Below are 16143 nucleotides of genomic sequence, written 5' to 3' on the forward strand. Positions count from 1 at the left end.
GGTTTTCGTGGTGAACACAGAACACAGGCCAGGAATGGAGGCCAATGCAGTGGCCTTGAAGCTCCCCCAATTCTGGGAACAACAGGCGGCCTCTTGGTTTGTGCAAGCCGAGGCGCAATTTGAACTCTGCAAAGTCGTACAGGACCAGACCAGATATCTCCACGTGGTCTCCGCCCTCGATAGCTCGACGGCGTCGAGAATCATCGCCTTCTGGAGAGTCCCCCGAATGCTGACAAGTATGTAGCCATCAAGACACGATTGCTGCAGGTATTTGGTCTTACCAAAGCGGGGCGCGCTCGCCGTTTACTGACGCTACCAGGGTTAGGTGACTCCAAACCCTCAGAGCTTATGAGCCACATGCTGACTCTCCTGGGGTCCGAGCCCCAGTGCTTTCTGTTTCGCGAGCTGTTCCTTACTCAGCTCCCCGAGCAAGTCCAGGCAACCCTCGCCCGAGCTGAAACCGCAGACTGCGTCGCGCTCGCCGAAGAGGAGGATAAGATTTACGCAGTCCGGCAACAATGCTGCGCCATCGCGCAACGCCTCGCCACGAGGAGCCCGGCCCCGGCTCCGACCACGGCGCCTCCGACGACCGGTTACTGTTACTACCATGCTCGTTTCGGCCCGAAGGCCCGCTGCTGCCACCCACCGTGCAGTTTCGTTACCAGACCGCCGCGAGTCAAGCACGCCGGTCCTGGTACTTTCCCCGCGGCCACGATGGCGATCGGCGCTTCCGGGAATCTCACCTACTTAACCGACTCCATCTCGGGCCGTCGTTTTCTATGCGACAAGGGGGCGCAATGCAGTATACTCCCCGCCTCGGTCATTGAGCTTCGGTCCGGCAGACGGGGTCCCCCTCTGCAAGCGGCCAACGGGGGTTCGATCCGCACTTGCGGAAAGCGGCTCGTCCAAGTCTGTTTCGTTGGACAGCTTTTCACCTGGAATTTCATCACCGCTCAAATCTCGCAGGCCCTGTTGGGTGTCGACTTTTTGGGTGCCAACGGCCTGTTGGTGGACGTGAAAAATCGACGCCTCGTTCACGCCGTCACGCTCGACGATATTTCAGGGGCGCGCAGCACGGCTGCGTCACACACGATTTCATGTGCGTGGCCACCGCCCGACGATTTCGCCCGTCTCCTCGAGGAGTTCCCCGAGCTGACGAAGCCCACCTTTTCGGCTTCGACCGTCAAGCATAGGGTGGAGCATCATATTTCGACTACCGGCTCGCCCGTTTACGCCAGGGCAAGACGTTTAGAGCCCAGCAAGCTAGTGGCGGCGAAGGCGGAGTTCGCTGTGATGGAGAAAATGGGGATCATCTGTCGGTCCAGTAGTCCCTGGTCCTCCCCCGCTCCACATCGTCCCCAAGCCCGGCGGGGGATGGCGGCCCTGTGGTGATTATCGCCGCCTCAATGAGATAACGACGCCCAACCGCTACCCCATTCCCCATATACAGGACTTCCCAGCACATTTGGCGGGGACGTCCATCTTCTCGAAAGTCGACCTCATCCGTGGTTACCACCAGGTGCCAGTGCACCCTCAAGATGTCGAAAAGACGGCGGTCATTACCCACTTTGGACTTTTTGAATTCCTACGAATGCCCTTTGGACTTAAGAATGCGGTGCAGGCGTTTCAGCGCCTCATGGATTCAGTCCTGCGGGACCTTGATTTTTTATTTGTTTATTTGGATGATATTCTGATTGCCAGCGCCTCCAAGGAGGAACACCTCGAGCACCTTCGGGTCCTTTTTCGACGGCTTCAGCAGCACGGCCTCATCGTTAACCCGGACAAATGCCGTTTCGGCCTAGCGCAACTTGATTTCCTGGGCCACCGCATAACCCCCGCTGGGGCAATGCCACTTCGAGTCAAGGTGGAGGCGATCGCGGTGTTCCCGAAACCGAAATCCGTGAAAACCTTACAGGAGTTCCTGGGGATGGTGAACTTCTATCATCGTTTCATCCCCAGGGCAACGCAGCTCATGCGTCCGCTCTATGAGGCCCTCGGGCACGACGGGAAAGGAGCCCGTGGTATGGTCGCAAGACATGGATCGCGCCTTCGAGGAGACGAAGACTGCGCATGCCAACGCGACCATGTTGGCACACCCGCTGCCGGGAGCCACCATCGCCCTCACGACGGACGCGTCAGACTACGCGGTGGGGGCCGTCCAGGAGCAGTGGGTCGACAGCGCGTGGCAACCTCTGGCCTTTTTTAGCCGCCAGCTATAACGGCATGAGCGCCGTTACATTACCTTCGACCGAGAGCTGTTGGTTTTGTTTTTAGCCATCCGCCATTTTCGCTTCCTCCTCGAAGGGCGCCGCTTCATCGCGTTTGTTGACCACAAGCCATTGACGTTCGCAATGGCCAAGTCTGCGGAACCATGGTCGACTCGGCAGCAAAGGCAGCTGACGTACATATCGGAGTTCACCACCGACGTCCGGCATGTGGCCGGTAAGGACAACGTCGTCGCCGATTGCCTATCCCGTGCCGCCGTCCATGCCGTCCAATTGGGCATTGACTACACACAGATGGCGGCTGACCAAGCAGCCGACCCAGAGACCCAGGTTTTTCGTTCGGTTCCAGCCAGCCTCCAGCCGAGGGATGTGCCGTTCCATTCCGCAGGTACTACTCTACTCTGCGATGTTTTGTTGGGTGCACCCCGTCCGATTGTCCCGTCTAAATGGCGCCGGGCTGTTTTCGATGCCATACACGGCCTATCGCATCCTGGAATGCGGGCGTCGCAAAAGCTGCTGGTCTCCAAATTCGTATGGAGGGGAATACGCAAAGGCGTCAGAGACTGGGCGAACACTTGTGTTGTTTGCCAACGGGCCAAGGTGCAGCGGCATGTCAGGGCCCCGCTCGCCATCTTCGAGGTCCCGGAGCAGCGATTCGATCACATTCACATTGACTTAGTGGGCCCGCTTCCACCGTCCCGGGGCTTTACGCACCTTTTGACAATGGTGAATCGCACCACGAGGTGGCCTGAGGCAGTCCCCATGACGTCCACCACCTCTGCGGATGTTGCTCGAGCTTTCGTTTCATCATGGGTAGCCCGGTTTGGTGTCCCTGCGGATATTTCGTCGGATTGTGGGCCGCAATTTTCGTCCGAACTGTGGAATGAGGTGGTTTCCGTGTTGGGCGTTAAACTCCACCGCACTACGGCCTATCACCCGCAAGCGAACGGCTTGTGTGAGCGGTTCCACCGTTCCTTGAAGGAGTCGGTCAGGACCAGCCTTCTGGATGCATCCTGGGTTGACAAACTGCCGTGGGTGATGTTAGAACTCCGCACGGCGCCGAAGGAAGATCTTCAGTCGACGGCGGCGGAGATGGTTTACGGGCAACCACTTCGAGTTCCGGGTGAATTCCTGCCATCCCCTGCGCGGCCATGGTCCGCGGCCAGGCAAAGAGAGACCTACCGGGATGCAGCCCGCTGTTTCCGCCCAGTTCCGACTTCAGAGCACGGTTTGCCTTCGTCCAACGTCCCGGGGGAGTTGTCGAAGGCCAAGTTCATTTTTGTGCGCCAAGACGGCCATCGTACCCCGCTCGCACCTCCTTATGCAGGGCCCTTCCAGGTTTTGCAGGCAGGGGACAAGAGTTTCGTGATCGACGTTGGGGGCAAGCCTGATCACATCTCTGTCGATCGCCTTAAGCCTGCGCACCTAGACCTCGAACGACCGATCGAACTGGTGCAGCCTCCGCGCCGCGGCCGGCCACCGGCCGCTGCCACACCTGACAGCGCCGTGTTACCTGCCAGCTCGCCGCCTGCTCAGCGTTTTCCCCTCCGGGAATTTAGGAGTCGGTCCAACAGGCTTGTCCGACCTCCTCAGCGATTGACTCTTCTCGTTAAAGACAATTCTGGGGGGGCGTATGTGGCAAAGCCACTAAGAGACTCTCACAGTGACTGGTACAATTGCCTTTCATCATGTTTATTACCTTTTAATGTTGGCTCTGGTTAAACAGAGCTAGATCGACAAAATCGCGATCTGACGCGATGACGTCATCATGTGGGTTATGTGACGTTCCAACGGCGGGAAGTGTGATGATGTCATGACGTCAGAGGTAGAGGGCGTTTCCAGCTCGTCCTCATGTGGAGTGATAATGAATAGACCTGTTTAGAGCTTCTCCTGCATTTTCTTGTTTTGTAAAGTTTTAGTACATTAAACTCAGTTTGTTAACTACTAGTGAGTTTATAGATTCTTTGCTCGGAGCGCAGAGACTCCTACACCTTCATGGAACTGCCTCTAAGGCAAATATATGCTTCCTTAGATAAGGAGACCAAAACTGTACAGTACTCCAGGTGCTTTCTCACCAACGTCCTGTACAATCGTAGCAAGACTTCCTTACTCTCATACTCCAACCCCCTAGTAATAAAGGCCAACATGTCATTTGCCTTCCTAATTGCTTGCTGTCCCTGCATGCTAACTCTCTGTATTTCTTGTACAAGAACACCTAAATCTCTTTGAATACCAACATTTAATAGTTTCTCACCATTTAAACCATATTCTGTTTTTCTATTCTTCCTACCATCTCATTGAAACTTATAAAATTCTAACAGGACTAGACAGACTAGATGCAGGAAGGATGTTCCCGTAGGCGGGGGAGTCCAGAACCAGGGGTCATAGTCTAAGGATAAGCGGTAAGCCATTTAGGACAGAGGTGTGGAGGAATTTCTTCACCCAGAGAGTGGTGAACCTGTGGAATTCTCTACCACAGAAGGCAGTTGAGGCCAATTCATTAAATATATTCAAGAAGGAGTTAGATATATTTCTTAAGGCTAAAGGGATCAAGGGATATGGGAAGAAAGCAGGGATAGGATACTGAGTTTGGATGATCAGCCATGATCTCATTAAATGGCGGAGCAGGCTCGAGGGGCCGAATGGCCTACTCCTGCTCCTATCTTCTATGTTTCTATGTAATGGAGGAGAATGTGTGTAGAGAGGGGGCAACATAGAGGTGAAAAGGAAAGGTTGAAAAAAGAGATCAAGCAAATGAAAATAAAAATTGGAAACTATCCTCATTTATGCATTCAGTAGATGGCTCAGACTGTGCTTCACATTGGAAAATAATAATTCAGTGTCAATATAGCTTGTACCACATGCACCTTGGAATAGTTCAATGAAAAAAAAGGCACATAAATGTAATGGAATAATGCACAAGGCAGCAGTGCAGTGGCAATGTTATGAGAATGTACAATATATATAAAACCTTAAAAACAATAATAATTTCTCTTACTGCTCCAAGATTTAGAATTAAGTTTTCCTTTAGCTGTATGTTCCCGGCCACCTGCTGTCTGACCCATTGCCTGGGTAATACATGTGACAGTGATAGACTCAACATGGTTCTTATCGAGCTAAACATCCCTCACTCCTTTAAATTCACTGCCAGCTACTTGGTTTTGTACGTAGGAACATAGGAACAGGACTAGGCCATTTAGCCCCTCGAGCCTGTTCCGCCTTTCAGTGAGATCATGGCTGATCTGCGACCTAACTCCATATACCTGCCTTTTCCCCGTATCCTTGGTTAACAAAAAGCTATCAATCTTAAGCAGGTGCGCTATGAGTGGCTTTGTAAACAAAGTTATATGGCTGGTACTATAGTATTAAGAGGTCTTTTGTTTTGGCAGCAGATCATCCAGAAAATACACAGAAATCTTCAGTGAAACATCTGACATAACAATGATATAATTGGTTCTAATCTTTACTTTCAAGGAGCAGTACTTATCCCCGGAGCTTTTATTGGTCAAATTGTTAGTGGGATCATCATTTCCAAGTTGAAGCTCCAATGTCGAAATATGATTAAAATGGCTGCAGCGACATGCATCTTATCACTGCTTTTCAGCTTGGTTTTCATTTTTGGTAAATGTTCAAATCAGCCATTTGCTGGAGTCAACCAGGACTATAATCTGTAAGTAAACGTTACATTACATCAATTTTGTCACATTGCTTTCCTGAATGCTTTAAACATTACCTGTGTGATTATCACAAGGTATATATTTCTGTTGTAATATGTGGGACTGTTCAATATTTTCACCACTTAGTATAAATAATTCAACTAATTGGCCTCCTGTGGTGTTGCACACTGAGGGCTCGATTTTAATTCCCGAGGCGGGTTGGAGTCGGGTTGCGTGGTGGGCGTGTTCCGGAGCCGCTTCCGGCGGGATCAGCTGCTGATGTCCGATTTTGATTCAATGAGCTTGTTGATTTCAATGAGTCGCGCTGGCCGATCCAATCAGTGCAATCGGGTCGGCTGGCCGCCTCTGAAGATGTCATCACAGCAACTGCTTTTAAAGCTGCCATTCAGCCTAAGCCTTTCCCTTGTGGATTCCTGGACTCATTGATATTGTTCTATACACAATGGGGGAAAAATTGGGTGAGTAGCGCCACCTGTTAGCGCCTAAAGAGGCAGTCAGTGGCTGTAGCGCCACTGGCTGCGCCTCCCGCGATATTCACCAGGGGCGCTAATGGTGGCGTTAGACATTTGCGCTGCGCCGCCACCGATGACGTCATCGGTGTGCGCAGCGCCCCATTCGCGATATTTGGTAGCGAACGCCGCAGTTGTGCCGTTTGCTACCCGCGCCCGGTTCACGGGGCCTTACTGTGCCGGCAGAGGCGCAAGTTAAGGTGGAGGTGCGGGGCGGCCGCTTTTTCGGTGGCCGCCTGCCAGCACCTCCGTCCCCGGCCTCCTGGTCCCCACCCCCCCGCGGCATTGCCGGCTGTTTCCCGAGAGCCCGGCACTTCTCCTTGGTGCCGGGCTCTTTTGCCGGCACTCGCGATCGGGGCTCGCGCTGTTGCAGGCCCCTCCCCCTTAACAGCGGGAGGAAGGCCTGCAGTACCGCAGCGTGCCGTGCCGCAGCGTGTGGCGCTGCGGCACGTAGCGCTGCGAAATATACTTTCAGCGCCCTAAGAGGGACGCGGAGCGCCTCGAGCCGCGCCCCGTCTCCCTCTAGGGGCACTTCAACTGAATTTGCGGCGATCGCGGCGCAAATTCCAGCGCCCAGGCGAACTTTGCGCCATTTGGGCACCTCAGGCCAATTTCTAGGCCAATGACTTCTTCCAGAGGCAAGGCAGCTCCTCGTTTTAATGATGACTCTCTCCATGTTCTTGTGGATGCTGTCAGAGGGTGCAGGGAGATTCTCTTCCCTCCTGATGGCCAGAGGAAGCCTCCTCAGCAGACCAAGGCAGCCTGGCTGCGCATTGCTAAGGAGGTCAGTGCAAGGTCCATATATACACGCTCATGGATCCAGTGCCGAAAAAGATTTAATGATCTCGTGCGAACATCAAAAGTGAGCATCCCATCACACTTGCCTTCAATCTGCTTCCCTTCTCTTCTCATCACCAGCACTCTGCGTTGTAAGCCTCCTTCACATTCCACCTTACTCTTACTTCCCTTGCACCCTTTCCTATCCATCTTTGTCTCTGCACTGAATCACTTCAACATCCTGCCTATGCACCCCTGAGACTCGCTCTCACTGTCATGCAGTGACAACAACTAACAACGCACAGGGAGCTACCTTCCTCTTGGTACCTTACCCAATCTTCATCTCACTCAAAGCTTCTATGGTAGGGATTATTGACCCTCACTCCATCACTGTGGCTGAAACACCGCTTGTGTCCCTCCTTGCAGGAAAAGATAGTCCACAATAAGAAGAAGAGAGCACTGACTGGAGGAGGAACACCTACCCTAGCCACATTGACCAGTGCTGAGGAGGCTGCATACGAGATTGTTGGAGGTGGCGAGGATCTGGAAGTGGGCGATGGAGAGATGGGCACACTAGAGGAAGCTGGTGACATAATAGAGTTTCATCCCTCTCAGAATGCAATGGAATATGATGTTCATAGAGAATCGCGTTGTATCATCTGCTCAAAAGGATGTGTCGGCTACATCAATATCAGATATCTAAATCATGCATTTACTCTGTCACAGGACCATCGATCCAAGGCGAAGAGCCGGACAACTCCTCAGTGGAACCTGAAGCCTCTGAGGGAGCAGCATCACCAGGACTCAGCGCACCCAGCACCAGCACAGCAATGCACACCTCGGTGGGGCCCTCGCGAGTTAGAGTAGTATTGCCACCTGGTCTATCACAGCGCACAAGTGAGCATCAGCAGATGGTTGAGACAGTGACAGCAGTGGAGAGTCCTCGGCGGAGGTCGCAGGACTCTCCGAGCTCTGCTGAGCTGCATGCAGACACTGTGCCTCTGGGGCCATCCAAGAAAAGAACATCTCAGGAAATACAGGAACAAGTGTAGGAGACTCTGGAAGGATTTGCCTGCAGGGTTCGTGCGAGTGTGGAGAGAATGGAGGAGTCCATCTGTAACATCAGCACTGCCATGGTGGAGGCAATGGCGCATGAACGCACCACCATGGATAGGATGGCAACCTCCGTGGAAAGGATGGCTACCTCAGTGGAAAGGATGGCTACGGCCATGGAGGAAATAAGTCGCCAGAGTCAGGAAAACATTTGACTGTTCAAAATAGAATGTCATCTCTGGAGGAGCAATGGGCAGCTATTGAGCAGAGAGACCAGAGCTTCATGGACGTCCTTTTGATGATTGCCAGTGCAGATATGGGTCGTCATGGCCCCCCTGAAGTGCAGCAAGGTGCTCTCCAACCACTTGCCAGCACTGAGGTGCGGCTGACCCATGAGAGGGATGTTGTTGGCAGGACTGAAGGAAGTGTGGGGTCCTCTCAAAGCGCTCACACAACCATGCCAGTACGGAACCCTCGGTCAGAGACCCACTTTGCGGAGACAACTGAGCGACCGTGTCAGCCCCTGCACAGCCGCAGGAAGAACAGACTGTTGAAGAGCCCTCCCGGGCTCTCATACCCAGAGGACGCCCGCCAAAGGTGTCTAAGCAGGCGTGGGGGGTGGGGGTGTGGGGTGGAGGTGGGGGGTGGAGGATGGAGGTGGGGGTGGGGGGTGGAAGTGGGGGGGGGTGGGGGTGGAAGTGGGGGGGGGTGGGGCGGTGGAGGTGGGGGGGTTGGGTCTGGTGGTGGGGTAAGTGGGGTGGGGTGGGGAGGGGTGGTTCCGGTAGCGTGCGGGAAACCCGAAAGTCTGGGTTTCCCCGCATGCCGTGGAGATTTAACTGCACAGCGTCCGTCTGACATCATTGGCAGGATCCCCGCCTGGAAATCAGCCTGATTGATAGGCTTGTCTTCCAGTCGGGCGGGGAGCACTCTAGAGGAGGCCACAGAACCAGGTAGGTCCAATCCCCGATCGCGGGGGGATCCAATCGCCAACCCCAGGGGTGGTCCGATCCCGGGGCGGTGAGGGGTGGTTTATATGCAGAGGGGATGGTTTGTATGGGGAGTAGAATTGTCTTGCGGGGGGGGGGGGGGGGGGGGGAAGAGTCGGGAGGAAACAGTCCTGCTCCTCCTGGCCCACAAGGAGTGCTCCCTGAGGCTGTCCTCATCTTGCTGCAGCTGCTATGATTCCTGAGGCCCAGGAACCCCAAGCGGCAACAGTACAACCTGAACAGCAGGATAAATCCAAGGCCTCCAGCGTCATTAACATATTTAAAGTGCCAACCCGCCTTCTGGGAGCGGTTTGGCTGCCCGCCCCTTGTCCTGCTTTGGTTAAAACCCAAAAGTCAGCGGGTTGGAGCCAGCTTCCCGACACGATTCCAATTTTTCCCAGAACTGCTCACAGTACTCCAGGTGTGGTCTTACCAGGGTGTTGTATAACTGCAGCATAATTTCTACCCCCTTATATTCTTGTCCTCTAGATATAAAGGCCAGCATTCCATTAGTCTTTTTGATTATTTTCTGTACCTGTCCATGACATTTTAATGATTTGTGTACCTGGACCCCCAAGTTCCTTTGGACCTCCGCTGTTTTTAGCCTTTCACCATTTAGAAAGTACCCTATTCTATTCTTTTTAGGTCCAAAGTGGATGACCTGACATTTGCCTACATTGAAATCCATTTGCCACAGTTTTGCCTAGTCACTTAATCTATCAATATCTCTGTAATTTTATGCCTTCATCTACATTGTCTACAATGCCGCCTATCTTTGTGTCATCGGCAAATTTGGATATATGGCTTTCTATCCCATTATGTAAGTCGTTAATAAATACAGTGAATAGTTGAGGTTGCAACACAGATCCCTGCGGGACACCCATTAGTCACATCCTGCCAACATCCTGCCAATTGGAATACCTGCCCATTATCCCTACTCTCTGTCTCCTGCTGCTCAGCCAGTTTCCTAACCAAGTCTGTAGTTTGCCTTCAATTCCATGGGCTTCAATCTTAGTTAGCAACCTCTTATGAGGGACTTTATCAAATGCCTTCTGGAAGTCCATATAAATAACATCCATGGATATTCCCCTCACCGCTACTTTAGTCACCTCTTCATATTGGGACTCAGACCTCATTTAAATGCGGACACCTGCTGAGTGTCCCCAGGCAGCACAGGTTTCAAATTTCGATCCTGGTGTCGGCTGCGTTTTTGCACAAGAGGCCTCAAACAGGTGTTACTCCCTTATTTTCATATGCAAAGGCCTAAAGCTTGTTTCAGGCGTGGGCCTGGGATGCCTTTTTTCCTGTACTAATATGGCATTCAGTGTACTTCCGACTTGTACACTGGGGAGACCAAACGCAGATTGGGTGACCCCTTTGCGGAACACCTCCATTCAGTCCATAAGCGTGACCCCGAGCTTCCGGTCACCTGTCACTTTAATTCTCTGCTCCACTCGCACCCTGGCCTCTCCGTCCTTGGCCTCTTACACTGTTCCAATGAAGGTCAACACAAACTCGAGGAACAGCACCTCATCTTTTGATTAGGCACTTTACAGCCATCTGGACTTAACACCGAGTTCAACAATTTCAGACTATAACCTCGGCCCCCATGTTTTCTTTTCTCTCTCACATGGCAGCTGTTGATGATCCTGCCATTGCCATTTACACTTCATCCAGAGTCATCTTTTGTTTCTTAACTTGTCCCATTACCATCTCTTTTTGCCTTGCACCATCATCCCTTTTGTCTCTTAATCTCTCCTGCCTTCCATCCTATCACCGACTGTTCCTTTGTTCTTTCCTCCCCCCCCTTTCCCTGCCACCCCCCCCAATCTGTTACTTCTCCAACTTTTTCCAGTTCTGACGAAGGGCCATCGACCTGAAACGTTAACTCTATTTCTCTCCACAATGCTGCCTGACCTGCTGAGTATTTCCAGCATTTTCTGTTGTTGTATCTCTGTCTATCTCTATTCCTTAACTTGTTTCTTTGTTCTGCAATCTCTCTTTACCTCCAATATCTGTCTATCTCTGTCTCCCGACCTCAGTTTTCCTGTTCTCCAATCTGTGTACGATCCCAATATGTTTGTCTTTCTACATTCCTATTGTATCATTTTCTGGCCCATAGTAAGTTGATTACAGCTTTAATCAACCAGTGGCCCACAAACAGGCTGCAGATCATTTAGATTTAAAACATTTCTCAGGCGAATGGAGGTTGTGGGGACAAACAGCCTGAGAACAGGTTGCAGATAGGCCAACCGGCGGGACTAGAGCATTGGTGGTAGTGAGAAAAGTTTAATCAAAGAAGATACCCAGACAAGTGGTCCAAGAATGCAATATGGGTTAGTGGACTGGTGGGGACAATGCAGAGGTGCTGAGAAGCATCAAGAAAAGCAGTCGAATGGAGTAATGAAACCTGAAGGGAGGGAAAAAAACAAAGAAAGCAATATTTAAAGGAACAGATAAAGTGATAAAGTGAAAAAGAGTGTAAATATAAAACTAGCACCTTGCCAGCTGATCTGACACTTACCTGGAAAAACTGAAAACCAATATGGCTGCAATTTCTTTTCTCAAACAAAACTCAACAGTGTCACCCAGTGGCCAATGTTGGAACTGCATACAGACTGAAAGGTTTATTCAGCATACTTTCGGCTGAAAATTCAGTAGCCTTAGCACCTCATTTGAGGCGCTAGAGGGCCTTGCGCCAGAGTTATGGCCAGTAGTGAAATTCCCTGGGGCCCTAAATCGGCGTTGCTCCGGTAGCGCTGCGCCGGCACCGATGACGTCATCGGTGTGCGCAGCGTCCTGGTTGCCGTGGTAACCCGCCCGAACTCCGAAATTGAGTTGCGGCCGCCTCGCCCGTGGCAGCCGCAACCAGCGTTTTGTCAGAGGTGCCTTACTGCAGTTAGCGCCGGCGCATTAAAGGCCCCGCGGCGGCCGGCCGCTTTCCCGCCGGCCGCCTGCCCGCAGCTCCCTCCCCGGACTTCTCTCCCCCCCCCCCCCCCCCACCGGAACAGATGCAAGCCCGGCACTTGTCCGAGGTGCCGGGCTCATTTTTAAGCAGATTTGCGCGGGCCGCGGCCGGGTGCAGGCAGCTCCTCCTTAACGGAAGGAGGAGGCCTGCACTTCCCCAGCCTGCCGCACCGCATCGGGTGCCGCAGCGCCGGAATTGCGGCGCGAAACGGCAGTTAGCGCCCTTTTCCAGGCGCTAAGACCCTTCAGTAGCGCCGGCAGCCGTTTGGGCGCGGCGCCACTGAATTTTTGGCGCGCGCAGGGGACTTAGCGCCGGCACTAATTTCCGGCGCTAAAGCCCTGGCTAAGCCAAAACCCAATTTCTAGGCCTTTATCTATATATATAAAGCGGCTCTTCTGTCTGTCCCGATGTCTGTCTGTCCCGATGTCTGTCTGTCTGTCTGTCCGTGTTCTATACGTTTGAAAGTTACAGAGCGTACCGACGCGCGCGTCGCCTCAAAAGAAAGCTTGCGATTCCGGACCGGTCATAGGCGTATTTACGTTTCGGCCGGACAAAAATCCCGCCCGCGGTATCCCAAAAACGTTCAGCGTTCCGCTCATTAGCATCTCATTAGCGACCGTGTGACGTCGAGGTCGACCAATCGGACGGCGGGTTCCTTCCTACAGTTGAGTGTCGAGTGACTCGACGATTGACCAATCCTACGCTTCGGTGACCTGACCGGTCGACCAATCGGTGCGTGTGTGGGCGGGCCTTATCCTTCTGAACCGAGGTGAGTGGCCGCCATCTTGATTTTTCACGATTTTTTCCCCACACTTTCAGTGTGTTAGGGAAGTAAGGTAAATATTTGAATTATGTGTTAGGGAATTAATTAACAATTTATTTGAGTTTTATATTGTGTTTAGCAACCCCCCCCCCTCCTCCTCACCCTCGCGCAGGGGGGACTCGGGGCCTGAAGCTCAAAAAATTTCTCTCTCTCTCTCTCTTTCTTCCCTCTCTCTCTCTCCTTCTCCTCTTCCCTCGCTCTCCTTCTCCTCTTCCCTCTCTCCTCTTCCCTCTCTCTCCTTCTCCTCTTCCCTGTCTCTCTCTACTTCCCCCTCTCAGGTTTCACGGTGTCGGGGCCGTAGCGCGGGCGGGCCGCCCGAAGTTTCCCGCTCGCTAACGGCCGCCAGGCCGCCTCGCGTCGCCCGCACTGACCGCGCATGCGCCGCCCGCACTGACCGCGCATGCGCCGCCCGCACTGACCGCGCATGCGCCGCCCGCGAGAGCCCGCTCCCGGCGCCAGCCGCCGCTCAGCATTCCTCGTCTGTGCCGAGTTAGCTGTTCCCAGCTGGTGGGGGAGCAAGATCGGTGTCCTTGATGGAGACGGGGTCGTGGGGGGAGACAGTGATTACACGGGGGAGGGGAGACAGTGATTACACGGTGGGGGGGGAGACAGTGATTACACGGGGGGGGGGGGAGACAGTGATTACACGGGGGGAGACAGTGATTACATGGGGGGGAGACATTGATTACACGGGGGGAGACAGTGATTACACGGGGGGAGACAGTGATTACACGGGGGGGGAGACAGTGATTACACGGGGGGGGAGACAGTGATTACACGGGGGGGAGACAGTGATTACACGGGGGGGAGACAGTGATTACACGGGGGAGACAGTGATTACACGGGGGGAGACAGTGATTACACGGGGGGGAGACAGTGATTACACGGGGGGAGTCAGTGATTACACGGGGAGGAGACAGTGATTACACGGGGGGGGAGACAGTGATTACACGGGGGGGGAGACAGTGATTACACGAGTGGGGAGTGTGAGGGGGGGAGTGTGAGTGAGAGGGGGAGGGAGTGTGGGGGGGGAGTGTGAGGGAGGGGGGGGGGGAGTGTGAGGGAGAGGGGGGAGTGAGGGAGGGGGGGGGGAGAGGGGGAGCTCTCTTCCCCCCCCAGTCGCGCTCTCTCTTTCCCCCCCACTCGCTCTCACTCTCTCTCCCCCCCAGTCTCTCTCTCTCTTTCCCCCCCCGCTCGCTCTCTCTCTTTCCCCCCCGCTCGCTCTCTCTCTTTCCCCCCGCTCGCTCTCTCTCTTTCCCCCCGCTCGCTCTCTCTCTTTCCCCCCGCTCGCTCTCTCTCTTACCCCCCCGCTCGCTCTCTCTCTTACCCCCCCGCTCGCTCTCTCTCTTACCCCCCGCTCGCTCTCTCTCTTTTCCCCCCGCTCGCTCTCTCTCTTTCCCCCCGCCCCGCTCTCTCTCTCTCTCTTTCCCCCCGCCCCGCTCTCTCTCTCTCTCTTTCCCCCCCCCCCGCTCTCTCTCTCTCTTTTCCCCCCCCCCGCCCCTCGCTCGCTCTCTCTCTTCCAACAACAACATGCCCTCGAAAAAGCCTCGGCAACGCCGGGCTCCCCCAGCTAGTTACACTATAAAATAGCAGCTATGGTGTGACACCAGGCATGTGACAGAAGCTGTGATGCCATTAACACTGTCATGACAGGCTATTAGACCTTCATATTCAGTGCAGGGAATTAACTTTACAGACCCCCTAATTTCCAAATCTCTATATTATAATTTTTGTTTCAGGTGGGGATGGGAGGTGTGTTCTGGAAAGGACATTTCCTCACTGGTGCTCAAGGATAATTCAGAGGCGTCCTGACACAAAAATAGGACAGATGTAAATAGTCATTTAGCAGTAAGCTGTAACACCTAAACAATGTTGATTGTTTATTTTGGAGTGTGCGCTTTAAGTCAACAGCAAAACCAATGTAAATAGCATTAAGATTACCCTAAGGACTGTGATACTTGCACAATTAACCCATCACTGAAGAAACATGCTTCAGTGTTAATCTGTGATTTTATATGGGCTGAAAGGAGCGTTATCTGATTTCTTTCTGCATTTATCTCACAGTAGCAGCACTGCAGAGGAATTCAAATTGGAGGCATCCTGCAATAATGAATGTCGCTGCATGCGTTCATTCTACAACCCAGTCTGTGACGTTGATAATGTCCAGTATTTTTCTGCATGCTATGCAGGTTGCACTAATACAACAGTAGCAGGTAACCCTCAGGTAGGTCCCTCTAACTTAAAGATAGTTTACCAGTATCTTTGATTAGCTAATTCATCAAACTTAAATTACCTCATGATTACGCAAATGGTACGCTGCAACATAACAAAATAGTGGGGACATTGTAGGAACACGGGTTCCTAACTTAAAGACTGAGTTCTACTCAGGCGATCAAACAAAACGAACTTTAATGAAACAAACAGGTTTTAACAAGAAACTGCAGGATAAAATCGAATGTAGGTCTGCTCTCTCTGGAGGCTCCACGAGGACTGTCCCTGCAGTCCCGTGGCTGACGTCATGACGTCATCACATTCTCCCGCCAGTGGGGAATCACGTGATGAACAGCGTGATGTCATCACGTTTTAGCCGCGCTGTTAAAGTAACCACGCTCTGTACAGTTAAACAGCATAAATAAAGATACAGACTCAGGCTGTAGCTAACATGTTGTTAAAGGAATTATATACAAACGATCTGAGTCCTTTGGTGGCTCCGCCATATGCGCCCCCCCAAAATTGTCTTTAACAGCAAAAGTGAGGCGTCGAGGAGGCCTGACAAGTCTGTCCGAGCGACTTCGGTAACCCTGCAGAGGAAGCTGATGGACGGTGGTCGAGCTGGCGGGCGGTTGTGGTTGAGCTGGCGTGGCGAGTGTGGTCGAGCTGGCGGGCGGCTGTGGTTGATCTGGCACGGCGGCTGCGGGCGGTCGGCCACGTTTCGGCGGCTGAGCGATGACGACTGGGCGGTCCAGGTCCAAGTGAGCTGGCTTCAACCGGTCCACCGAAATGTGATCCGGCTTTCCTCCGATGGCGACCGAAAAGGATTTGTCTCCTGATTCGATGACGCGGAAAGGACCAGTGTAAGGGGGCTTGAGCGGATCCCGGTGAGCATCGTGGCGGATAAATACGTA

The 16143-nt window shown here is 53.0% G+C and overlaps 1 protein-coding gene across 1 annotated transcript in view; it reads left to right on the forward strand.

Moving 5' to 3' along the window:
* Positions 1 to 16143, forward strand: part of LOC147124487 (solute carrier organic anion transporter family member 4C1-like) — a 173458-nt gene that overhangs the window by 134763 nt on the left and 22552 nt on the right. The window contains exons 8-9 of the mRNA XM_085987777.1: positions 5700 to 5895; positions 15083 to 15242. Coding sequence (XP_085843903.1) covers positions 5700 to 5895; positions 15083 to 15242 — 356 coding nt within the window. The remainder of the gene's footprint in view (positions 1 to 5699; positions 5896 to 15082; positions 15243 to 16143) is intronic.

Source organism: Somniosus microcephalus, chromosome 1, assembly GCF_052327205.1.
Source record: "Somniosus microcephalus isolate GS21.2 chromosome 1, FLI_Smic_1.0, whole genome shotgun sequence".
Taxonomy (NCBI): domain Eukaryota; kingdom Metazoa; phylum Chordata; class Chondrichthyes; order Squaliformes; family Somniosidae; genus Somniosus; species Somniosus microcephalus.